Below are 27,245 nucleotides of genomic sequence, written 5' to 3'. Positions count from 1 at the left end.
TTCTGAAGAAGGGTCCAGACCCGAAACGTCAGCTTTCCTGCTCCTCTGATGCTGCCTGGCCTGCTGCTACATTTGACCAGGATATTTTTTAAGGGTCTCTAAGTCATTCTCAACTCTAGATATAATCTCTCATTGGAATTCCATTTTGTAATGTAAGTGTTCTGTCTTCAGAAAAGTTCTTTTTCTTATTAGACTTCAAGGACAAGCACCTAAAATAAAAATGAATTAGTGAGAAATCATGTGAGATCATCAAATATTTGGTTTAGTTAAAACACTGATTATTATTTTCTAAAATAATCCCATTAACTTGTGTACCTCTAATCTCAGTGACTCTACTGGAGTACTTGGGGTGAACAGAAGATTCCTTAAATAACATTCACAGGAACTCAATCGGTATAACTCCAACATCCAACCAAAGCTAGAGCTAAATGCTGCGCTGTTGAGCAATCACTTGCAATCACTTTAATATCTCAACACTGTTGAAGTTAAAGGGCACTTGTGGCAGAGGTAGAGTGCCTACCTTGGACTTGGAGGACCAGATACAAGTCCACCTGCCCCAGTGGTGTGTAATCATATCTCTGAACAGGTTGATAAGGAAAAATATCCAGTATAAAGCTGATCTAATACAGGAAGCATCTAGTTTTCTCTTTGAGAGACCAAGTCAAAGCCACTAGTTAGCTCCATATTCAAAAGTCAGGGGGATAGTGCTTATGCTTATCTCAGAGCAAGCTTACCCCATCCTCTGCCAGGTTTGTGATGGATAGATGTTCTGCTTCAACAGGACCTCAAGAAATTTGCACTGAAATCCTTGGATCTATTTCGAATTAGCATTTTGACCTTGCAAAACAGGAGAAGTACCAGAATCACAGGTCATTGTTAATTCTTACCATGTATCATCAAAGAATTCTGAAGAATTCAAGTGGGTATGAGTGGTTTATTTCAGGGCCTCAATTGGATCTTAGTTGGAAGATATTCTATGAGCCTTTGTGCCCTGGAATTAATTGGGATAAATGTGGGAAGGCAAAAGATCTTCACGAGGCACACTGCCACCTGATTAAATGCCCTCTCCTACACCCAGACTGAATTATGGAGAGTTTGGTAACGATCATAATTATGACTGTTGTCACGTTGAGGATGAAGGGGGTTATTGAGGATGGATGGGTGTGTAATTCAGTGAAACGCTATTTATTGAACTGATTTCTGATTATTCAGGAAGTTAGGAGCACTGGTGATCAGATCCAAATCTGCTCTTATTTTACATCCTCCCACATCACCTCCCATGCTTTTCTTGTTTCCCAGATGTTGAAATCATCATGGAGAGTTCAGGAGACAATCATAATCTATCCAGCCGCTAAGCAATGTATTCCTCCTGAATAGTCCCGAGCTCAAAAGTATTGCTTGAGCATGTCAATTTTCCAATTATGTTTCTGGCAGCACTTTGGACCTTCTCTTGGTCTAGATCTGTAATGATCTTAGGAAAGGGAAAGTCCTTGTTTCCCAGTAGTCAGCATGTAACTTGCTGATTTTGTAGGCACAAAACCAATATAAAGAGCTGGTGCAGGGAAGGAAGCAATGGTGATGTGGGAAAAAGCTTTTTTCACCACAAATAGATAGGGGATGGAATGTGGCGGAGGCAGATTCAATTGAGGCATTCAAGAGAGTGTTGGATGAGGATTTGGATAGAAATAGTGTGCATGTGCATTTGGGAAAAGCAGGAGATTGGCACTAGGTAATGATGCTAATTTGAAGAGACAGCACAGACTCAATGGTATCCTTCGACACCATAACAGGTCTGGTGATTCTGTGATAAACAAAGCAGAATTTCCGTCAGGAATTTAGGCACAGACCTGCATCATATGTTACCTGTGGTCACAAAGAAACTGGGTATTGAAAGGGTTTAATCCTAAAGGGGGCATCAAGGCAATGTCTCCGCAGTCCAAGTTACTTTTCACCCTGTGGAATCCTGCTACTTGGTTTTGTTCTCACTTTGTTCAGAGTATGGGGAAAGAGCTAGATATGTTTGTCAGTATTAGCCTCTTTGGTTTTGAAATGTACTGTATGCTGAGGACCGTAGTTGTTTCCTTTTTTTAAATATGGAATCCCTATAGTGTGGAAACAGGCCCTTCAGCCCAACAAGTCCACACCGAATCTTAGAGCATCCCACCCAGACCAGTCCCCAGTAACCCACCTAATCTACACATCCCTAAACACTACAGACAATTTAGCATAACTAAGCCACCTAGCCTGCACATCTTTGGACTGTGGGAAAAAACCAGAGCACCCGGAGGAAACCCATGCAGACATGGGGAGAATGTGCAAACTCCACATCGACAGTTGTCCAAGGCTGGAATCGAACCCGAGTACTGGCACTGTGAGGCAGCAATGCTAACCACTGAGCCACCATGCCACCCCTTCGTATTAGGTTAAGGCCATGATGCCATTAAGAGCTGTGTGGTCCATGCCTAATATGAAGTTCTAGAAGTGACTGCAGCAAATTACACAGCCAATGATAGCCCCTTTTTTTTGAGTGAAGGCAATTCATATATTGCCACACATTAAAGCTGACTTCTCCCTGATAATTTACTGTGGACAATGCCTCCTTGTGCTGTATCTTTCTCCTGTCACCTCTTCCAGTTGCTCCTGCTCCCACCAGTATTCCTTATTGCTCCAGTTCTTCCTCCAGCCCCAAAGGCAGCCCTGCTAGATCACACGTGACTTCAATAAAACTGTCTAGAGGGCAACCAAAATCTGTATCATAGTAACAAACTTTGTAGGAGTCAGAATTGCAATTTCAAAATCAGTAAAATGGTAAATGATTGCCAAATTGTACTTATGTGAGTCTTGGTTACTGATACTTGCCATCTGCACATGATGCATCTGAAACACAAGTAACGAAACATTGGATTTGAAGGCACCTTCTCCAAAGTTCACTCATTCAGAAGGGGTTATCTCCTTCCCAAAGGACGATGGATATTGAGTTTCTGTTCATTATGAAAAAATGTTAATATTACTCACCAGATTGCAGCACTGGTTCAAACTGCCCAGAAAGGCAAATCTCTTCTTGTTTCCGACGAACAATGCGCTGGTAGTTTGGTGGAAGACCGAGTGGGCTGCGGGAGAATATGATGGCATAACCATCATCACAGGTTCCATCATCTTTTTGCCTTCGACAGGCGTAGGTAATGGCATAGTTATCGTAGTCAGTGTCAATAACCCAGTAGTGATCACCTAGAAAATAGAATTAAGTACTGTTCAGTAGCTGATAATTTGACATCAATTGTTATTGCTTATTACTGATACAAAGTAAATCCAATTATGAATACAGAGGTGTGTTCAAGTTAAGGACTTGTATTGGATGTGAGTTTGCTCGCTGAGCTGGAAGGTTAGTTTTCAGATGTTTCGTTACCATTCTAGGTAATTCTAGGGTTTACCTAGAATGGTGACGAAACGTCTGAAAACTAATCTTCCAGCTCAGCGAGCAAACTCACATCCAGAACCTCAACTTGAGCTACAAATCTTCTCAAAACTCGCTAAGGACTTGTATGTTAATTCGAAGTTAGAGTGAAACACAACTTCTTTGAAAATGTTGCAATTTCACCTTTCATATCTTATGGCACCACCTCACAACTTCCTACCTCAATACAGGACTACACATTTCCATTTTTAAAATTCATTCACAGGATGAGGGCATTGCTGGCTAGGTCAGCATTTTTGGTGCACCCCCACAGGACAGTTCAGAATGAACCACATTGCTATGGATCTGAGTCACATGTAAGCCAGAACAGTTAAGGATGGCAGTTTCCTTCCCTAGTGAACCAGATGGATTTTTCCAACAACAGATTTATGGTCATCATTGGACTCTTATTTCCTGATTTTTATTGGATTCAAATTTGACCATTTGTCAAGGTGATATTTGAACATGGGTTACCAGAATGTTAACTGGATCTCTGAAATAATAGTCTTGTTTTAATACCATTAATTAGGTCATTGCCCTTCCGTGTGCTTGTGAAGATGATGTCCTGGCTACAGAAGGAAGCTATGCTAAACCTCAATGGCATCTATCAAAACACTGGGGCTCTTCCCAAAAAGCTCAGCCAATTCTGAGATGCCACAACAGCTCGAAAAGTGTAGATAACACAAGAAATACGAGCAGAATAAGTCAATCATCTCCTTAAGCTTGTTCTACCATTCTATAAAATCATAACTGATCTGCCTCAGGTCGCAACTCCTCTTTGGACCAGCTCCTCATTGCTCTTGACTTTCAGATCTTTCAAAACTCTATTCAGCTCCTCTTTAAATGCTTTCAGTTTTCTACTCTCTACATCTCTCTGGGGTAGAGTTTTCAGATATTCACTACCCTATGAGAAATTACTTATAGTTTTAAATGAATGTATGCCCTTTAGTTTGAAATTCCCCAACTAGTGGAAACATTTTTCAACATCTACCTTGCCAAGCCTCCTCATTCTTCTAAATGCTAATGAATAAAGGCTGAACCTTTTTAGCTGTCAATTTTTTCATCTCGAGCATCAGCCTAGTGAATCTCTTTTGAGTTGCCTCCAATGCAAGCATATTCTTTCTTAAAGGCAGGGACCTAACTACATGGTTCTCCAGGTTTGGCTTTGCCAACATCCTGCACAGTTGTAACAAGACTTCCCTACTTATAAACTGTAATTAGTTTTGAAATTCTGACCTCATTCCTAACAGCTTACATTCTCACTGTAAGCAAAACGGGATCAGAATGTGATTTACACACCAAAGAAACCCAAGCTCAGCAGGGCTATTTGAACTCCATCCTCCATTCAAACTGACACCATTTTCATTGTAGCAAGCACCTTAACCCACAATGGGAATTTACTCCACTAGCCTTTAAAAATAAATAAAAACACCTTGTCTATGTCAGTGTGAATTAAAAGAAAACTGTTCTAGCAATCAAATAGCTCTTTGTTCACATTGCCCCAAGGCCTGTTATGCCATTATTAATGCTTGGCTACTGTCTGCAACCCAGCATTATCTAAATAGAGGCTCCAAAATTCACAGCTTGATTGACAGTTCAAAGAGATGATTAAAGATTATCTGTCCTTGATGTGGGTTATGAATGCAAGTCTATTTGTTTTTCATAAGTGACTAAATTGAGGAAGAAATTTAAATGTTTTGATGGGCCTTCATGATTTTGTTTTAATATAGCGAAGGTTGTAAGAGATAGTTACAAGTTTATTTCATCTCAGCATGACTCTTGAGGTGTACCCATAGCAAAAGAACTGTGGATGCTATAAATCAGGAGCAAAAACAAAGTTGCTGAAAAAGCTCAGCAGATCTGGCAGCATCTGTGAAGGAAAAAACAGTTAACATTTCGGGTCCGGTGACCCTTCCTCAGACCCTTTGAGGAAGCATCACTGGACCCGAAACATTAACTCTATTTTTTTCCTTCTCAGATGCTGCCAGACCTGCTGAACTTTTCCGGCAAGTTTGTTTTTGTGGCATTAAATTGGCATTAATGGGACTATTGGAGGAGAATGGGAGTTATGGGTTGGCATGTGTTGACATAGATGGGCAATGCGGAGTGGTTGGAGTGTGACAGTGTGTGAAGAATGAGGGCTGAAGGTCCTAAAAGCATTAGCAGACAACTAGGGAAAAGTCCCAGAGAACCAAGGTGGGCCTTTTAAAGAGCTTGCCTTGGCATTCAGCCACGTCTACGGATGCCTCTGGTTTTCCTCTGAGGGGTTGGGTCTTTTTTTTAAATTAAGAAGTCTCCTTGCCATTTTTCATAAACAATGACATTTCTTAGTATGCAGTTGCCTGCAAAGCTAAAAACATGACCAAGACCATCACCAGGTTGAAGGTCCCACTATTAAGGAAAATATCTCTTAAAATAGGTGTACGAAGCTAGAAAATTTCTAATTTCGGCCATCTGCCTTGGAGCAGAAATCCAGGCCAAACCTTACTTCCAAAAGGTATTAAATTGTGAATTCATAAGTTTTTTTAAAAATTGATAAATCCTAAACCAGACTTATGAAGCCAAGATATTGGTTAATTTGACTGTAAATCTATGTATTTAAAAGCCATGATTTGTATCTGAAGCTCCTGTAGGAGAAAATAGCTCATTAAGTTAATTGACACACTAACACCTGTAAATAACATTTGTGCCACACAAGTGCCAGGCAATCACCATTAAAATTTAAAAGTCTAGCTATCTACACTTGACATTGCTGTATCACCCACTATCAAAGTCCTGGGGGGGTGGGGGGGGGGGGGGGGGGGGGGGGACAGTTCAAAGATGTGCAGGTTTGATGGATTGGTCAGGAAAAACTGCCCATAATGTCCAGGGATGTGCAAGCTAGGTGGATTGGCCATGGGAAATGTACAGTTACAAGGATAGGGTGGGAGGAATGCTCTTCAGAAAGGCAGTGTGGACCACATGGGCTGAATGACCTGCTTCTACACTGTAAGTGGATTCTATGATATAATTGACCAGAGACTTAACATGACTAGCCCATGTAAATACTATGGCTACAAGAACGGGTCAGAAACTAGGAATTCTGATACTAATTCACTTCCTAACTCTCCAAAGCTTGTCCACCACCTACACGATACAAATCTGGAGTAAAGGAGAATACCTTCTATTTGTTTGGATGACTACACCTCCAACAACACTTAAGAAGCTGAACACCATTCAGAATAAAGAACCATACTTAATCACACTTAATTAACCAACTTGAATATACATTTCCTTCAACCTTGGGCTCAGTGGCAACAGTGTGTCTCACCTATAAAATATTTCATCAAGGATCCTTCAGCAGTAGGTTCAAAACCCAGGCCCTGTGCCACAAGGGGAGCAGACACATAGGATCTCTTTCAAGCCACACACCATCCTGACTTAGAACAATATTATCATTCTTTTACTGTTGGACTGTCCTTTTGTCACCTTCACCTCCATGCTAGATCTTACCAATGGCATTTGTCCAGCTTCAAATTTTCATTCCACCTGTACTCCTCCACCTGCTCTATTACCATTCTCAACCTTTTAATTAGGAATTAGGTAGGTCATGCCTTACAAACCTTATCGAGTTTTTTGAGGATGTGACTAGAAAGGTTGATGAGGGTCGAGCTGTGGATGTGGTGTATATGGACTTCAGTAAGGCATTTGATAAGGTTCCCCATGGAAGGCTCATTCAGAAGGTCAGGAGGAATGGGATACAGGGGAACTTAGCTGCTTGGATACAGAATTGGCTGGCCAACAGAAGACAGCGAGTGGTAGTAGAAGGAAAATATTCTGCCTGGAAGTCAGTGGTGAGTGGGGTTCCACAGGGCTCTGTCCTTGGGCCTCTACTGTTTGTAATTTTTATTAATGACTTGGACGAGGGAATTGAAGGATGGGTCAGCAAGTTTGCAGACGACACAAAGGTCGGAGGTGTCGTTGACAGTGTAGAGGGCTGTTGTAGGCTGCAGCGGGACATTGACAGGATGCAGAGATGGGCTGAGAGGTGGCAGATGGAGTTCAACCTGGATAAATGTGAGGTGATGCATTTTGGAAGGTCGAATTTGAAAGCTGAGTACAGGATTAAGGATAGGATTCTTGGCAGCGTGGAGGAACAGAGGGATCTTGGTGTGCAGATACATAGATCCCTTAAAATGGCCACCCAAGTGGACAGGGTTGTTAAGAAAGCATATGGTGTTTTGGCTTTCATTAACAGGGGGATTGAGTTTAAGAGTCGTGAGATCTTGTTGCAGCTCTATAAAACTTTGGTTAGACCGCACTTGGAATACTGCGTCCAGTTCTGGGCGCCCTATTATAGGAAAGATGTGGATGCTTTGGAGAGGGTTCAGAGGAGGTTTACCAGGATGCTGCCTGGACTGGAGGGCTTATCTTATGAAGACAGGTTGACAGAGCTCGGTCTCTTTTCATTGGAGAAAAGGAGGAGGAGAGGTGACCTAATTGAGGTATACAAGATAATGAGAGGCATGGATAGAGTTGATAGCCAGAGACTATTTCCCAGGGCAGAAATGGCTAGCACGAGGGGTCATAGTTTTAAGCTGGTTGGTGGAAAGTATAGAGGGGATGTCAGAGGCAGGTTCTTTACGCAGAGAGTTGTGAGAGCATGGAATGCGTTGCCAGCAGCAGTTGTGGAAGCAAGGTCATTGGGGTCATTTAAGAGACTGCTGGACATGCATATGGTCACAGAAATTTGAGGGTGCATACATGAGGATCAATGGTCGGCACAACATTGTGGGCTGAAGGGCCTGTTCTGTGCTGTACTGTTCTATGTTCTATGTTCTATGTTCTATGAATTGGTAGCTTGAACTTGTCTTTTTCAATTTCTCTTCTCACTTGTTAATTCTAACTCTTCTGACACTGGTACTTCATTCTCTCAGGTACAACTTAAACATGGTCACCAAACACACTGACAAGGCTGTTGTTGTTTGGTAAAGCAAGGTCCACATGTTTTACTGCCTGACAACTGTCTGATACTTCCTCCTACCTGCCTTGGACTACTGACTCCACCATTGTACTTCAAGCCATCATTTCCCAAACTGTTATTGACTTCATTTCCTCTGATGATCTTCCTTCCATGTCCTCCTACTTCCAATGCCCACCAACCACTTCTAATTCCATTCCAAAAACCATAAACAAGATAACTGCAGAGACACAATTTCAGCCTGTTTTTGACCCAGTGACCTCATTTCTTCCTGTGAATGTATTTTTCCAAAACCTCTTGTTCAGTCTTTCCCAACTACATGTGTGATTTTTGTAATGCTCACATTTAACAATTCTCATTGGATATCTCCAATGTCTTCGAGATAAAAGAATCATAGAATGATTATAACAGAGGAGGCCATTTCAGCCTATTGCATATATTCTAGGTCTTTGCAAAGCAATCCCCCACCTTTTCCTCTTGGCCTTGAAAGATTATCTATTTAAGTAATTAGCCAACTCTGTTTTGAAAAGCCTAATTGAATCTGCGCCAACTATATTTCAAGCAGAGTATTCCATATCATAACCACCGGCTATGTAAAAATAAAACACATTTTTCTCAAATGATCTTTGATTCCTTTACCATTCTATCTGATTCAGCATTTTCTGGTTTTGGTCTTTGTTAATGGTAATAATTTCTCCCTATCTACTTTGCCTAGGCCTCTGTTTTTTGAGGATCTGTATGAGTCCTAGTTATGCATATTTGCATGGAATAAGGAATATTATTTGTTCCAGTCCCAGTCAGATCCTTTTTCTCACCTCTTTTTCCTGCATATCAACAATTATTTCAGGCCATTCCTTCCTCTCAAAAAAAATGGAACATTTCACACACTTTGTATCCAATATTTTCTCTCGTCTTTGGGTTCATCTCCATTTCTTCCTATCCTTGATTGTTCTGCCTCTATTTCAGAGAATAGGCTACCAATCAATATTGAATGTATGCCCCCCGACTCCCAATGCTACTTCGACTATATTTATTCATAATCTCTGCTCAATAAAATTCTATTCCAGTTTCCTAGTTTCTCTGTCCTCATTTACATCTGTTTGGATGATGGAATCTTCTATTCAAGCACTTCTGATATGTCTTCCTGTTGCCTTAAATGAGGATTTCCCACACCTTAGTTGACTGGCCTATGATTAGTATGGGAAGTACAGCAATGTCATATTTTTGATCACATAGTTGGAATGGGCAAGTCTATAGTTAAAGGGAAACAATGGACAGTGTTCTTCAAAGAACTGTAGGGATTAACCTTGTAATATATTACTGGTTAACAGCCTAGACATCCATTGGAGGACTGAAACACCTGAGACCCTATTGATTTACAGCTGTGCTGCCAACCCAAAATGTTTATTTACATGAGGTTAATAGCCTTGCATTGAAGGATTTAAACGATTGACATTTTAATGTTTTGATGTGAATGGAGCTTTTGGCGTAGTGTAAAATTACAAATGGCATGGAGGTTGTTTCAGGACCGTATTTTAGCATGGAAAACATGAGGAGGATCTTTTCAATTTACCTTTTGAAAGGCTCTTTCCCATAGACTGTGCTTGCCAATACTTCTGAGGAGCTATGAATCATGACCTTTTAAAGGCTTGGCCTGACAAAATGAAAATTGTGGAGGATTAGGCCATGTCCATCTTTGCAATTGTGCCAGCCAGGTTATGGCTACTGGGTGTGGGCTGAACCTGAACCAGCTCAGACACCTAAAAGACATCCTTGAAAATTGGGAAGTCGGGAATGGGGTCAGGTGAGGTCACAGTGTCTGAATATAGACCTATTGCATGAGGTTCCAACTCAACTGACTCATTGAAAATTAATTCTGTTCCTATTAGGCAAGAGGCAGCAGTGCACAACCAGAAAAACCACTTTGTATAGGCAACGTGAACATTCAAGACAGAGAACAAAACACTGCGAAAGTAATCAAGCAATAGCCAGAAATATTAGAGAAATAAATACCTGTAGGTTCAAAGCTGACTGAAACCTTTAAATATAAATTCCTCCTGTTGCCCAGAACAACATTGTATTGACTGAGGCCAGCAATATGTTGAATGGAACAATGGAGGAATACAAATGAGAAAATGGGCACTGTGAAGAAAATTAATACCAAAATTAATTTTCACTTCTAATGTGGCATGCATGCCACTATTGCCAGAAGCCTTACTCCTAAGGCAGTATCAGAGGCAACAACTTCTGGCCAGAACTGTATGCAAATTCTTGGTCTGCCATATTGTGGTCTCTGTACACATTTATGTGGTATGACCTTGAGGCCTGTATTTGCTGCACGGCCTTCACAATTTTCAATACTACAGTTACTGGTGGATGTGGGCAGATACAAATTATCTAGTAATGTAAAAATGCTTTCATTAAAGAAAAACATGAGAAACTAAGGCATTATGATTTATTTGATTATTAAGCCTGAGCTAGGTAATTGTGAAAAACACAAAAACTACAAATCCCTCACCTCCACTGGACAGGTAGCTTGCAAGTCCCTGGTAAGCCATCTCCATTTTTCCTGGGACGTGAGGGTCAGGTACACTATACTGAGCCGCCATATCTGCACAGATCACCCAGAACCTACCAGCCAAGGTTCAACCATTTAATTGACGCAGAAAATAAGTTACAATACTCAGATCTGAATATTAACAAAAAGGTATTTTTCTATTAATTGAAATGAAACAGAAGGTTTTCAAGCTCATATTAGAAAAACAGAAAATGCTAGAAAAGGTCAACAAATCTGACAGCATCTATGAAGAGAGAGGTATATATGACACATGGAATTTTACTAGGGTGGCAGAGGAAGCTTTAGAGGCAGGAATAGCTGGGAAATGGGCAAAAGGTATCAGTCTGGTATCCCAACATCTCCCTACAATCCTCTGTTTTCCCAGGAACTGGTTGTGTGCATCAATGCAACTCACATGGTGGGGAAAGGAAGGCAACTGAAGTAATTAGACAGCTAATTAAGAGCCACTTTCCCAAGGTAATGCTTGTGTCTAGCAACAACATAAGTAATATTCAGCAGCTGGAGCTCAGCAAGTTAAAGGATGCAAATGCACCACAAGAGATCATTGTCACCTAAAAGTGACAATTGCTGAGACCTGTAAAAGGGAAAATGGCAAGAATGAGGGCATCCAAAGACTCTTGCCACTGTGGAAGAAAGTCTTTGAGACTGCCATTACTACTTATGTTTGGGCAAAGGAATTGCTGAAACATCATTTGACACCCCAAGTGAGTTCCAGATTCTTGTAGCTTTGAACCTGCAAGGATAAAGAATTGGCTGAACCATTGAGTAGGAGTAGCTTCACTGAGGAGGAGAGGATGAAGAAGAAGACACTCAGCAAGTTGAATATGCAGCACTAAAAGCAGCAGAGGGCTTAACTGACAACCTGGAGATAGCAGATCTGCAAGTTCAGCCATTTGGGGGTGTTTGGAATTGCAATGTTTCCAGAGGTAGTGATTCTCCCAGCTAAGTGATCGCAGATCTCTGCCCTTTGGGAGGAAGACCAGCAGCAAGATGACTGTGTGGATATAATTGTTAATAAGTGAAACAGATAGAATATTCATTACAGGGTCTGGTACTAACATTTACAGGATTTTACAACCTGCTGCCTTTTCACTGCATTGCACAGTGAAGGATGCCTTGCATATGACAGATATTGTACTACCTCAGTTTGAACTGGATACAGCCAGATTTGCCTCAGTTTTCCTCAATTGCAGGGCATGATGGACGACATCCTTGTGGCCTTACAGGATGTGCCAGAACAGCCAGGGCAATCATTAAGCAGAGGTTTGCTAAAAGATATGATCCCAATGCTTCGACCAGACTGGATGGCTGTATTCCAATATAGCCCCGAAAGCGCCTCATTTATCTGGGTGGTTCAGCACACATTTCACTCCATAGAGCAGTGGAGCCTACGCAACCCTATCTGTCTTTCAGTGAGTCTGGTCAGTTGCCATCTTCTTAATCACCAAGGGTCTCCTCCATTGGTATGAAGATTGCTCGTAATGGGATTCCATCCCACTTTGACATCTCAACTGGGAGTGAGGTGCTCTTTGTTCTATACAATGAGAAACAAGTGTATTAAAAATGTGAAGGATGCAGTTTCCAGACCATAAGACACTCTCACACTTGTTGTGCCTGATCGAGGATGGATTGCACAATACCACAGTTTCATGGCTCAGTGTGAATTCTGTATATATAAAAAATAGGTTGCAAAGGGACTTGGAATCATTCCTTTGTATTATTGCAATTAGTGTACCTTTCTTCATTTTTGTGTACACATGTCTACTTTGCCAGCCTGCAAAAGATCATCTAAGTACTTATTGCATTGTGTCCAGGTCCTGATGATGATGGCATAGCTGTTGACCTTCTCAGCTACCTCTAGCCATGATAGCTGGACTCCTTCATTTGAAATAGCACCTGTTTCCATGATATCACTTCCTCTGGTATAAGCAACAGGAAAGAGGGGTTAAATATAGTGCTCCCATTCCCTGTTTGATTTGCATTTCCTGCAGAAGTTATTTCTCCTAACGTACTCAGTATTAATCTTAAAACAGCCAACCTACAAATCTTCAAATTTTCCAGCCTGCAAATAAGCCTGCCAACTGATCAGATTGAACCTAATATTCCAGATCGTTGTCCTTTTCTCATACCTTATGATGGGGTCATTAACCTGGAAGTTTAATTGTCTGTGTCTCTCTCTTTCTCAGTCTGCACAGATGTTGCCAGACCTGTTGAGCCTTTCCAGAATTTCCTTTGACCCTTCAAATTTCCAGCATCTGTTGATTTTGCTTTTATTCTAGGTAACATTAATGTACACAGTTTTATAAATTCCCCTTATGATTTGCTAAATATCAACATTATCACATTTAAATACATTAACAGTACAGCAAATTAAATGCAGCTTGCTTGGATTACTATTCGTATATGCTATTTTTGTTGTTTATTTGTCAAACCATACATGTTAACGCATATGCAAATTAGAAAAACATAACTATTCAGAATCTACGTACATACACTTAATGCATAGAGTATGTAAGTTACTTCAATTTTGTGAATTCTATTTAATATTATTTAAAAATAAGCTTTTTTCTATTAATGTTTTCAAGTTCTAACTCCATCTAGTTGTGGTTAGTTGATGGAATCCTAAAAGGGTTATGTAAAAGAAAAGTTAAGTAAGTTAAAAACAAATTGTGAAACAGGCCATGATCTATCTGGAGTTGGTACTCATTGACACTAAAATGGGACTCACCCAAAAAGTTTCACTCTTCCCTTTGATAAAGCTGTCATTCTTCCCTCATCATCCACAAAGTATTCAGCTGAGATGTTGTCCTGAAGGAAGAGCCCTTCGGGATCTTTCTTTGCCACAGCATACCACTTGCCAGTATACTGCAGTCAAGGAAATGCAAAAACTGTGGTTATTTAGTGACACACAAGCATGTAAAACTAATTTAAATTCATACTTTGTATATATTTTCTCTCTACTGAATCTATGCTACTAGCCCTTAATTTACTTTACAAACACATGCTTGGAATTTCACTGGGGCCTTGCCAATGAGAAATAGGTGAAATTCCCAGAGAAATCTCTTTCAAAGTTAAGATAGCTGTTTACACCATTTCTCCAAGTATTTGTTGAAATCCTAATCTAGATTGTTTTGGAGGAAGGAGGGGTCATTGCTATTAAGAAACTTCATTTAAATACAGCATGGCAAATGTAGTTACGAAAGAATTTTGGTATTTTTGCAATCCATAATATTTACAATGTTGATTACAAATAAAAATAATGTTGATGAGATCATTTGTTCAGTCTAGCTTCTACTGCTGTGGAAATATATGAACTTTCTCATCAGTTTCAGAATCTGACTACCTTCTGGATGACAAAGGTTTCAGGGTATGTCTGATCCAAGATCCATTTGAAATTTTAAATGACATTTAGAAGGTCTTATTTTTATATGAATCATTATTGCTGCATTGTATTCCACAACTTTTTTCACCCTGCTGATCTCATTTATTATTTTCAAAAATTTTATTGTGTTGTTAGACATTGATCAATCCCAATCTTAATTGTGGGCTTGTAATTATGGTGTGGGACTAGTTTTTCTTAAATAAAGGTTGGGAGCTCTTTTGAACTGGCCAGCAGGTGCCGATACCAGATTTGCCAACCCCACTTTTAGGCTTTCAAGTTTTGGCGAGTACCTTTTAAGGTGCAGGCTTGTTTGGGTTGCGGGTTTGCACTCAGCATTCCCAGCCTGGCTGGATCCATTATAGAGATAAACAGTCCAATCCCCGGTAATTTTCACAACATTGAGCCAAGTTTTTAAACTTTCATGGTTGATGACATAGTAGCAGTTTTTCATTCATCACTTTCTGTACAATGGAACCTTTTAAAAGGTCCTCCTTGAGCTGCACTGGCAAGTTATGCAACCCCTATGGTGCCTCATGCTAAGATGCTTCCTTCATCCCATCTCCTACCCCTATTGCTTCTCAATGTCCATATAATGAGAAAATATGGCATTTTCAAGGTCATTTACCTGGGACACAGTACAGAACAGTACAGGTATAGAAGAAGGCTATGTGGCCCATCATGCCTATGCTGGTTCTATTTCCTAGTACCAATCTCCAGCTTTTCCCCATATCCTTGACCACTATTTCTTTCCCAATAATCATCCATTGCCCTCTTGAATGGCTCAGTTGAACCTGCTTCCACCACATTTTGAAGTAGTGCATTCTATACCCTAACTACTCACCTTGTGAATTAAGATTTTCCAACTTTACCTTTCCTTCTTTTGTACATCACTTTAAATCTATGCCCTCTCATTCATTTTTCTTTAATGAATGGGGCTAACGTCTCCCTATCTATTTTATCCAGCCCATTAATCATTTTGAAAATCTGTGTGTATGTGTGTGTGTGTGTGTGTGCGTGTGTGCGTGCGTGTGTGCGTGCGTGTGTGCATGCGCACGCGTGTGCTTGAGAGAGAGTGTGTGATTGTGAGGCAGTGTATGTGTGTGAGGAAGTGCATGTGTGTGTGCGTATGGAGTGTGTAGTGTGGTGGGGTCACTTGTAGTTCAACATGAACCCAACATCACAACTGCGGCCATCCTCATGGGTACAGAACTTAGCTATCAGCCTCTGCTCAGTGACTTTGCATTGTTGTGTAACTCAAAATCTGCCTTGGATGGTGCTTTCCTGAAGATCGGAGGCTCTATGCCCTTGACTGCTGAAGTATTCCCCCACTGAAGGGCAACACCCCCGTCTGGCGATTGTTGCATGGTGTCCATTCATCTGTCGTCGTAGTGTCTGCACGGTCTCACCAATATACCATGCTTCAGGACATCCTTGCCTTGCCAAAGTCATACGATTATCTGCCACGCACATGGTAGGTGGTGTTCCCATGTATGATGGTGGTATCCTTATTGATGATCTGACATGTCTTGCAGAGGTTGCCGTGGAAGGATTCTGTGGTGTTGTGGTCAATGTTGTCCTGAAGGCTGGGTAGTTTACTGTGAACAATGGTCTGTTTAAGGTTTGGCCATTGTTTGAAGGTGAGAAGTGGAAATTGTTCCTGATTTACAGCATCCACAATTCTTTTGATTTTTATTTTGAAAGCTAGTGTTTTTTAAAAAAACCTGTTGGACTATAATCTGGTGTCATGTGATTTTTGACCTTTTATACCACGACATAACTTTCCTCACAAGTCTGTGTGTGGCATTGGATGTCTTCTGGAAATCCATGAATACCAAATCATCAGTCTTGCCCTCATTCATCCTTTGTTACCTCTTCAAAAAACTCAGGCAAGTTAATTAAACATGATTTTGCCTTTAGAAATTTATGCTGAGTCTTCCTAATCAACCTAACATTTGTCACGTAACTAATAATTCTATCACAAATACATTAGCAGAGATCAGAAAGCAAGACCTGTCAATCAAGCATCGGTTCAAGTGTAGTTCGAGAGAGCAAAGCTTGGCTGAAGGCCCAAACAACCATTCCCCTTTTGCAACACGTAAAGCCCTGCTTAATTGATGGCTTTGGATCCCTGTCTTCTAGTATTAATCTCATAATGTTTATTTACACAAGGCTAAGTAGTTTCATGTACTTCGCAATTTCAGCTCTTGAAACCTGCAACACTTTTATTAGTATGTTTTAAGAAGCAGTTTTTTTTGTAAACACAGTGCCAAGTTATTAATGGGTGACTGTTTTAATAAAAAGCCTTTTTTCAAGGCTCACACCATTCATTAAAGCGATCATTGCTTCTATCTAATTTTGGGTAAATGGGCATAGAAGTACCATATTTTGACGTTGTGGACGTGAGTTGCAATGAAGCATTGAAGGAGAGGCATACCTTGGCATGGAGGGGCATGAGGGGCTGTGAAGGCTGTTTAGCAGGACATACATTGGCATTGGGCATGAGGAGTTATGGGTGTAGGAGAGGTAAACAAATGAGTTAAGGTAGATGGAGCATAGGGTGTGCATGGCATAATAAGGAAGTGTGAAGAGTGAGGACTGAAGACTGAAGGGCCTTTCTGTTTTTAATCTTGGGGGAGTAAATCTCACAGCACTAAGGCAGGCATCATAAACAACCCGCCTTGACACCCAGCAGCCTCAAGCAGGACAATGTCCTCACTCCCACTACCTCAAGGTTGAAAATCTGGCCCTCTTGCACTTCTACAAAAGTTCACACTGTCAAATATTTTGTGAATAACTGTATGCTTAGCTCCACAATTTTGTTACTTCAAATCAAAGAAATTTTGAAATCAGCATATTATTCAACTGCATTGTTTCCAGAGTAAACATATTTAATACGAACAGCTTGACATTAAGCAGCTAGAAGTAATGGCATATGAGGAAACGTGACTATTAAGCTTTGGTATTATTCATAGTTAAGCAGCAATGCTGGAGGAGCCAGGAAGTTGCTAGCAGCACAGTGGCTCACAGGTAAATGATTGGTGATGATAGGTGGTCTCACCTGAACCTCAAGGATCATTCAGTAGCAGTGTAAGTTATAATGGCCCAAAGGTCAGGGGTCTGAAATCTCAATTAGGGTCATGGAAGGAATGAGAAAGGCTAGAGAAAAGGTCCAGGACTTAGCAGTATGTTGTTCAACAGCCAAGAATGGCAACAATTGGCATAAGTTGTAATTTCCTTTTTTTTTGCAAGAAACCTTTTGGTTGGTTTTGCCTTAAACAAGACCAGTGCAAACCAGTGTTATAAAAATCTTAAAGGTTGCTTCAGATATGGACAGAAGCTGCCTCTTGTTTGACTCTAACTAGTTTAGTGAATAGTAATTTATAGTTAGAAGTATTCTTAGGCTTCCTACCTGCAATTTTAAACAATTTGGGAGTCTATGTAGTGTAGCGTCTCAAGGTCAATTCCCAGGCCCTTATTTAGTAACCAGATAAAGAAATCAAGAATTATGTATTTGAGCTTGTGAATACAATGCTATGCAGGGATGCAAACTGTGAGGGGAACTTAAAGTGGCTGCAAAAACTTAAACAGATTATGTGCATGGTTAACAAAGTGGCAGATATAGTGTGGGGTGACAATTTATTAGTTTTGTTCATAAGAATAGAAAAGTGGAATGTTTTTAAAAGTCATGAAACTTATAAATTTTGATGCCAATAGAGACTTTGGTGTACTTATACAAGGCACAATAAAAATAACAACATACAGGTACAGTACAGCGACCAATTGAGAAGGCAAATAGAATATTGGCCTTTTTATTCCCCCAAGTGAAATTTAAAAAGTATTCTTTCATGGAATGTGGATATTACTGGCAAGATCAGCATTCCTTGCCCATTCTTAATTGCCTGTGAACTGCATGGACTGCTAAACCATTTCAGAGGCAGTCAAGAATCAACGACACTGGAGTACAAAAATAAGAAATTTTTACTACCGAAGTATGGACCTTGGCAAGGCTCAATCTAGAATACTGTGCAGTTTTGATTTGCATTTGTCAGGTAGCAATATGAGAGAAACTTTACTTGATTGATCCAGTTCCTGGTTATAAAGATTCTGCTATGAGGCTGAGCAAATTAGACCTATACACACTGGGATTTAGAAGAATGACAGGTGATCTAAATGAAACATGTAGGATTCTGGAGGAATCTGAGTAGACACTGACAGGTTGTTTCTCCTGAATCTAGAACACAGGCAACAGGCCTGTAAGCAGTCAATCCTTTAGGACTGATATGGAAAAAAATTCCTTCACTCATTGTGTCATGAATTTTTTGAATCCTCTAGCTGCATCATTAAAGCTGAGATAGACTAACTTTTGATCTCACAGAATCAAAGATTACAGGGAATGGGTTGGAAAGTAGAGTTGAGGTAGAAAGGGAGCAATGCTTGCATAAAATGACAAAGCAGGCTTGACAGCCTATATGTTTTACTCCTGCTTCATATTTCTTATTGAAACTAGGCACTACATATCTCAATGTCTGTGCTATAAAATGTAAAATCTTGTGTTTGCATTAGAATTTATCAAACAATTTGTTTTACTAACCAAGGCTTTTAAAAAACAATATTTAACAGAATAAGTTACCCTTTTGTGGTCAAATCCACTCTTCACAGTGAATTGATCCACCACACAGGAGGTAGCAAATGTATCTTCAATAATTGAAGCAAGAACTGTCAGGAAGATAAATCCGTAGTAATCCATCTTTGGGGAAAAAGAAACAAGATTTAATTGAAGCCCAGTCTCAGTAATGGTGGCCATGAAACTATCATTGATTGTTATAAAGACCCATCTGTTTCACTAATGTCCTTTAGAGATGGAAATGTGTCTGCTCTGGACTGAATGTGACTCCAGAGCCTAAGTAATGTAATTGGCTTTCAAGTTTCATCTGAAATGCCCTATAGTAAGCCATTAAAAATTAATTTGGTTGCTTTTCAATGGTTCAAGAAGGTGGCTCGCCACCACCACCTTCTCAAGGGCGACTGGGGTGGGCAATAAATGCTGGCCTTGCCTGTGACACCCATATACTAGAAAACAGTAAATAATTTCAATTTCCTACATAGCTTCACTTACTGCAGTTTGTTCTCTGTTTATGCAAGAATTTTGTAACCCTTTTGACTTTTCCTCATGTTCTAATGTCTATATTTGTTCTCTTTCCTTTTGCTTCATAGGTCTACAAGTTCCATTAGGAAAGTCATTGGGAGTCATCCAGTCAGCAATTAGTAGTCCTGTTATCCTTTGGTGTTCACTAAGTGATATCCACTCTGCATTGATAATAATTGAACAGGAAGTGAATAGAAACTTGGAACTGTTTTTCCAAAGATTTCTTCATCCACCCAGGACAATAACAATCACTGACAGAGGAACATCCTTTACCTCAAAATGAGATCAAAACCAGATCAGAGACTTTGCTCAAAGCACCACAATGATTAATCCTGTGAAATCTGAGGTTCTGGGGGAACATAATCAAATGTAAAGATAATGGGAATAAACACTTGGGGAGAGATGTAGAGTAATAGAATTAATAGCAGTGGCACACATAATGATAATGATGATGATGTAGTGATGTTGTCAGAGTCACATGATTAAGTAGTGAGTGCCAGAAGGGAGCAGAAGCTCTAACCTGGTGTGAAGAGAATTCATTATAGGTCAAGCTGTAAACAAGTTGTTCTTGCAGAAGGTGCTATGGAATCCAGCAGCATTACTAAATAGTTTTTGACCCCAAACATATAACAAAACAGCACCCAGTACTGGAACAGAAAGAACTGAAATTTCAAAATAGGCTCCACCTGAATTAAGCTGGAACAAGAACCCTAGAAGAAAGGACATAAACAGTGATCACAGGCACTTCATATGAGTAAATGATGAAGCTTCACGAGGAATCGGTTATATTAGAAATATTTCAAAAACAAATAAAATGGAAGCAAAGTTAGTTAAAAAAAAACCCAGAAGTACATTTGAAGTGCAACTGGTAAAAGAAAACTAAAACATATAGAATCATCAAAAAAAATTAATAAGAAATGTAAGTGCAAAGCATTCAAGCGGGACAGGTTACGGCATTTGACACAATAAATTCTTTATACAAATGGATGGAGTGGATTGAAAATAAAACTGTTATCAGGCACAAATTCAACTGGAAAATATGAAATAATAGTTACTGCTGACCCATGGCTGCAAGATAATTAAAACTGGGAACTAAATTTGTCTGCTATAAGGGAAAGAGAGAAAAAGATAAAATCACTTCAATGACAAAACAGGATGTAAGAGAGGTAAGCTAGCAGGGAAGGTGTTATGATTTAATTAAGAAATAGAAATGGATTTAAAAATATAATGTGTATTATTTGTAGACAGCAGTAACAACTATGTAGTGGTAGGTTATACAGCGATTAGACATGTAGACATGCCAGAGTTGTTTAAATGGTGCTGCGGGGATGGTCGGGGGTATGGGGTATGGGTGGGGTTAACGTTCATGTAGATTGGTAAAAACAAATTAACATGTCAGAAGGGGTTAATTTCATCAGCTAAATCGGGATCCTAATGTTGTGTGAAAAATAGGTTTTGAGACTTCACTTGCCACCTACGTCTTTACCTTGACTACTTCAGGCCAAGACTTGAGCCTCACCCTTTCCAGCATTCAAGTTTCTATCAGCTCCAACAACATGCTTTTGCACTCAGCCATGACACAAGATTTGATGGCCTCAGCTTCTCATTCTCAGATTTCTCTCACACAAACTCAGATTGCTGTCATCATGACTGTGGGTAGTATTGTGTTCCAACAGCCCAGTAGCTTGTCTTTCAGGTATTATTAGGGATGTTTAGTTGTTCCACACAGGAGAAAGAACCTGCTGTTCCTACTCTCAGGAAGGCAGCATTTGTCCTGTAACACCTAGACTTGAGGGCCCAAGCAGCCTGCACTGTTGCTATCATTTATGCTCTTTAAAGAACTGTCAAAAGCACCAGATACTTTTATAATAATGGCAACAGTAAAAATCAATCAGCAATTAATATGAAAGTAGTTGACAATCCCTTTAAGTAGTACTAATGGTCCTTTCCTTCTGCTCAACATGTGCTCAGCCTTGTGTGACTAAGGGGCAATGTTAACTGGACCATTAAGCTCCAATTTGGCAGTGCTGGCATTGAATTAATGTTACTCTCTGACTGACAGCACGAGTTGCCTCATCTGCTTACTATTGACAGATGTGAACTGTGCCCACAAAAAACCCTAATAAACTGTCCTGTGCAATTTTCACCAGAAGTGTGCACAACAATGAATGGCATTTGAGCCTCAAAAGCCACTTGGAGTGCCCAAAAATGTGTTTTATGCATTGTATCAATGCAAACTACATTTTGAAGATTCAGTGATATGATAAATACACAATACAGAACACAGAATAGTACAGCACAGTACAGGGCCTTTAGCCCACTATGTTGTGCTGACCTATTATCCTATTAAGATCAATCTACCCTGCATACTCCACATTTTACTATTCTCCATGTGCCTATCCAAGAGTTGCTTAAAAGTCTCTGATTCCACTACCACTGTCGGCAGCATATTCCACATGCCCACCAATCTCTGTGTAAAGAACCTACCTCTGATGTCTCCCCTATACCTTCCTCCAATCACCTTAAAATTGTGTCCCCTCATAATAGTCATTTCCCCCCTGGGAAAAAGTCTCTGACTATCCACTCTATCTATGCCTCTCATCATCTTGTACACCACTATCAAGTCACCTGTAATCCTTCTTCACTCGAATCAGAAAAGCCCTTGCTCCCTCAACCCTTCCTCATAAGACCTGCCCTCCAGTCCAGGCAGCATCCTAGTAAATCTCCTCTGCACCCTCTCTAAAGCTTCCACATCTTTCCTATAATGAGGTGACCAGAACTGAACACGATGCTCTAAGTCTGGTTTAGCCAGAGTTTTATAGAGCTGCAGCGTGACCTCACAGCTCTTAAGCTCAATTCCCCTGCCAATGAAAGCCAACACACCATACACTACCTTTACAACCCTATCAACTTGGGTAGCAACTTTGAAGGATCTATGGACGTGGACCCCAAGATCCCTCTGTTCCTCCATACTGCCGAAATTCCTGTCGTTAACCATGTATTCTGCATACAAATTCGATCTTCCAAAATGAATCACATCATACTTTTCTGGATTGAATGCCATCTGCCACTTCTTTGCCCAGCTCTGTATCCTGTCAATGTCCTGTTGCAACTGACAACAGCCTTCCACGCGTCCACAACTCCACCAACCTTCATGTCATCGGCAAACTTACTAATCCACCCTTCCACTTCCTCATCCAAATCATTTATATAGTTCACTAACACACAGGTCCCAGAACAGATCCCTACAGAACACCACTGGTCACTGAGCTCCAGGCTGAATAATTCCCATCTACTACCACCCTCTTGTCTTATATTGGACAGCCAGTTTTGTATCTAGACAGCCAAATTTCCCTGAATCCCATGCCTCCTTACTTTCTGAATGAGCCTACCATGTGGCACATTATCAAATGCCTTGCTAAAATCCATATACACCACATCCACTGCTCTACCTTCATCAATGTGTTTTGTCACATCCTCAAAGAATTCAATAAGGCTTGTGAGGCATGACCTGCCCCTAACAAAGCCATGCTGACTATTTCTAATCAAACTGTGCTTTTCCAAATAATCATAAATGCTGTCTCTCAGAATCCTCTCCAATAATTTGCCAACCACAGAGGTAAGACTAACCGGTCTATAATTTCCAGGAATATCCCTATTCCCTTTCTTGAACAACATTTTCCACCTTCCAATCTTCTATTACTACTCCAGTGGACAGTGAGGACACAAAGATCATTGCCAAAGGGGCAGCAATCTCTTCCCTTGCTTCCTGTAGAAACCTTGGGAATATCCCGTCTAGCCCAGGAAACTTATCCATCCTCATGTTTTTCAAAATTTCTAGCACATCCTCCTCCCCAACATCAACCTGTTTGAGCATATCTGCCTGTTTCATGCTGTCCTCACACACATCAAGGTCCCTCTCATTGGTGAATACTGAAGCAAAGTATTCATTAAGGACCTCTCCTACCTCCTCTGACTCCACGCACAAGTTCCCTCCACTATGCCTTGGAATTTTCCTTGATCCTACCCACCAAGGTTTTCTCATACCCTCTTCTAGCTCTCCTAAGTCCATTCTTCAGTTTCTTCCCAGCTACCTTGTAGACCTCTACAGCCCTTCTGATCCTTGCTTCCTCAGCCTTAATTAAGCTTATATTTTCCTCTTGACTAGGTGTTCCACATGTCTGGCAATCCAAGGTTCCTTCAAATTACCATCCCTTCCTTGCCTCACTGGGACAAACCTATCCTGTACTTGTAGCAACTGCTCCCTAAACAACCTCCACATTCCTGTTGTGCATTTCCCTCAGAACATCTGATCCCAATCTGCAGTTCTTGCCTAATAGCATTATAATTTCCCCCTCCCTCAATTAAATACTTGCCCAAACCATCTGCTCCTGTCCCACTCCATGACTATTGTAAAGGTCAGGGATTTGTCATCAGTATCACCGAAATGCTCTCCCACCAAGACACGTGACACCTGGCCTGGTTCGTTGCCAAGCATCAAATCCAGTATGGTCTCCCATCTAGTTGGTGTACCTACATATTGAGCCAGAAATCCTTCCTGGATACCCCAACAAAATCTGCTCTATCCAAACTATTTGCCATGAGGAGGTTCCAGTCTATATTAAGGAAGTTGAAGTAGTCCATGACAACAACCCTATTACTTCTGCACCTTTTCAAAATCTGTCTCCCAATCTGTTCCTCAGCGTCTCTGTTGCTATTGGAGGGTCTGCAGAAAACTCCCAATAAAGTGACAGCTCCTTTCCTGTTTCTCACTTCCACCCATACTGACTCAGTGGACAAACCCTCCTCCACAACCTCCCTTTCTGCTGCTGTGATACCAACCCTGATTAGTAATGCTGCTCCCCCACCTCTTTTACCTCCCTCCCTATTTCTTTTGAAACATCCATACCTCGGAACATCTAGCAACCATTCCTGCCCCTGTGTTATCCAAGTCTCTGTAATGACCACAACATCGTAGTTCCAAGAGCTTATCCATGCCCGAACTTCATCACCCTTATTCCTGACACTTCTTACACTTAAGTAGACACACCTCAACCCGTCACACTGACTGCCACTTTTCCCTATCAACTGCTTCTCCTTCCTCACAGATTCTCTGCATGGTCTATCTGGCTGTACACCGGCTACCTCATCCTCTGATCTATAGCTCCAGTTCCCATCCCCTTGCCAAACTAATTTAAACCCTCCAGAAGAGCTTTAGCGAACCTCCCGCCCAGGATATTGGTGCTCCTCCAGTTCAGGTGCAACCCGTCCTTCCTATATGGGTCCCACCTTCCCCAGAAGGTATCCCAATGATGCACAAACCTGAAGCCCTCCCTCCTACACCAGCTCTGTAGCCACATATTCATCTGCACTTGCTCTCTGTTTCTGGCCTCACTAGCCCTTGGCACTGGTGGTAATCCTGAGATTACTACTCATCTCGTCCTGGCTTTCAGCTTCCGTCATTCACTTTTTAGGTCATCTGGTTTCCTCGCTATGTCATTGGTACTGATGTGTACCACGAGTTCTGACTGCTCTCCCTCCCCCTTAAGAATCCTGTAGACTCGATCAGAGGCATCCCTGACCCTGGCACCTGGGAGGCAACACACCATCTGGGAGTCTCGTTCGGTACCACAGAATCTCCTGTCTGTTCCCTTAACCATTGAATCTCCTATCACTATTGCTCTCTTATTCTCCCATCTTCCCTTCTGAGCCACAGAGCCAGGCTCAATGCCAGAGACCTGGCTAATTTGGACCCCTGGTAGGTCATTTCCCCCCAACAGTATCTAAAGTGGTATACTTACTATTGAGGGGAACGGCCAGAGGGGATCCCTGCACAGACAGGAGATTCTGTGGTACCGAACAAGACTCCTAAATGGTGTGTTGCCTCCCAGGTGCCAGGGTCAGGGATGCCTCTGATCGACTCTACAGGATTTTTAAGGGGGAGGGAGAGCAGTCAGAAGTCGTGGTACACATCAGTACCAATGACATAGTGAGGAAACCAGATGACCTAAAAAGTGAATGTAGAGAGTTAGGATGGAAGCTGAAAGCCAGGACGAGATGAGTAGCAATCTCTTTCCCCCTCCTGACAGTCACTCAGCTACCTTTGTCCTGTAACTTGGGTGTGACCACCTCCCTATAACTCCTGTCTATCACCCCCTTAGCCTCCCGAATGATCCAGATTTCATCCTGCTCCAGTTCCCTAACGCAGTCTCTGAGGAGCTGCAGTTGGATGCATTTCTTGCAGGTGAAGTCAGATGGGGCACTAGTAGTGACCCTTACCTCCCACATCTTACAGGAAGTGCATGCAACTACCCTAGCTTCTATTTCCTCTACTCTAGATTGCCAAGAGAATAAACAAAAAAAAACCTTACCTTACCTTTGGACAATGCCTGAATATAATAGTTCACTTTCCAGGCTTCGCGCTTTCACTACTCCCACCGATCGAATCAAGAAGTCCACTGACTCACGTGGTAAGTTTTTATAAGGAAAAGCCTTACCTTCCAGGTTGCACCCTGGCTTGCGCTCCCACCGCTTGAATAACTCTGCACTATACAACAAGAAGAAAGGAGAGCTCCTTTCTGATAAAAAATAGTTGCAGAAGTCAGTTATCCATTTTGTTGTATTCTAAGTTTGCTTCGTTTATTCTGAATCTACAAATAATAATCAATATGAAAACTTACTTCCTTTTGTGAATTACAACAATTTCCACCTACCAGGAATACAAAACTAATTCATTACCTGTCCGAACATGTTTACAATTTTATTTTGTTTTCAAGAACCATCAGCTCCCAGTGAAATATTTTGCCACAATGTGTCTAAACACTATAATAATACTTCACGCAAGTTGAAACACTCAACATAGTTGATTTTCGATCAAATCTACCTAAAAGGGAGCTAAATTTAAGTTTAGTATTTAAATACGTGCATTGAATAGCATTAGTATAATAATTTTCATTGTTCCACAAGCACGTCTAAAACCTCTGGAAATTTACCTGTTAAAGACTGAAGATTATTTTCCTTAAAAATAAACCTCTGGTGTTGTTTGAATCGGTCCAGACTGTCTGTTCATTGACTTAGTCTGTCAACTAAGCTGCCTTAAATATTGATGAACAGGCTAAATAATTTGCTATTTTTGTCTCTGTGACCCCATAATACTTAACCATTTGTTGATCCAATTTGGAAAATTCCCCAGATAATCCTTATACGGGCTTTTACTGGTCACAGATGGGCAAATGTTATATAACTGCCACATCTTAGTATTTACTTCTAAAAGTATTCTGAGATTGAATTGTATTTACGAGTTATATTTAACGTGAAATGAATTTGCACTTAATAGAGAAGCACAGTTTTACAGAAATTTAAGCTAGGTTGTTGAACGCCACAACACACAGTCTGATTCAAGCTAATCCAATAAGTAGAATTACTAACACACTGGATTAATTCAACTAAGGCCAGAAGTTCACACTTATTAAGGAATTATTCTTCAGTTTTCAATAAGTAAATTCCCAAATTCATTGTTTATTACACTTGCAGATAACTTCTTTGGGGCCTCTGTTAACATCATGGTGAGAGAATCACTGCATTTTCTCATCCAGCTCTTTTACACAGGATGTCCAAGGGCATTAAAGAATTTGTTGCAGGAAATTGACTCTGATTCTTGGGTTAGGGTTAGGAGGAGTCAGAATTAACAAAAGAACAGAAAAAAAAACACATTTACAATTTTAT

The 27,245-nt window shown here is 40.7% G+C and overlaps 1 protein-coding gene across 2 annotated transcripts; it reads right to left on the bottom strand.

Annotated features, from left to right (window-relative positions):
• Positions 1-26,644, bottom strand: LOC125447429 (purpurin-like). 2 transcript variants are annotated; one of them, XM_059644732.1, is made up of 7 exons: positions 26,513-26,643; positions 25,322-25,527; positions 19,005-19,121; positions 13,721-13,857; positions 10,933-11,045; positions 3,016-3,228; positions 1-209 (listed from the first exon to the last, which is right to left on the bottom strand). In XM_059644732.1, exons 3-7 carry the CDS (start codon positions 19,119-19,121, stop codon positions 196-198), a joined length of 594 nt encoding a protein of 197 aa, XP_059500715.1. In that variant the 5' UTR covers positions 25,322-25,527; positions 26,513-26,643; the 3' UTR covers positions 1-195. The 2 variants fall into 2 exon arrangements, with proteins under 2 accessions (XP_059500715.1, XP_048377756.1); XM_048521799.2 differs by lacking the exon at positions 25,322-25,527 and having other exon boundaries at positions 26,513-26,644.
• Between the last annotated feature and the right edge of the window lie 601 nt (positions 26,645-27,245).

This window comes from Stegostoma tigrinum, chromosome 1 (genome assembly GCF_030684315.1).
Source record: "Stegostoma tigrinum isolate sSteTig4 chromosome 1, sSteTig4.hap1, whole genome shotgun sequence".
Classification (NCBI taxonomy): domain Eukaryota; kingdom Metazoa; phylum Chordata; class Chondrichthyes; order Orectolobiformes; family Stegostomatidae; genus Stegostoma; species Stegostoma tigrinum.
Note: the sequence above shows the minus strand (reverse complement) of the source record. Positions and strands in the feature narration are given on the sequence as shown.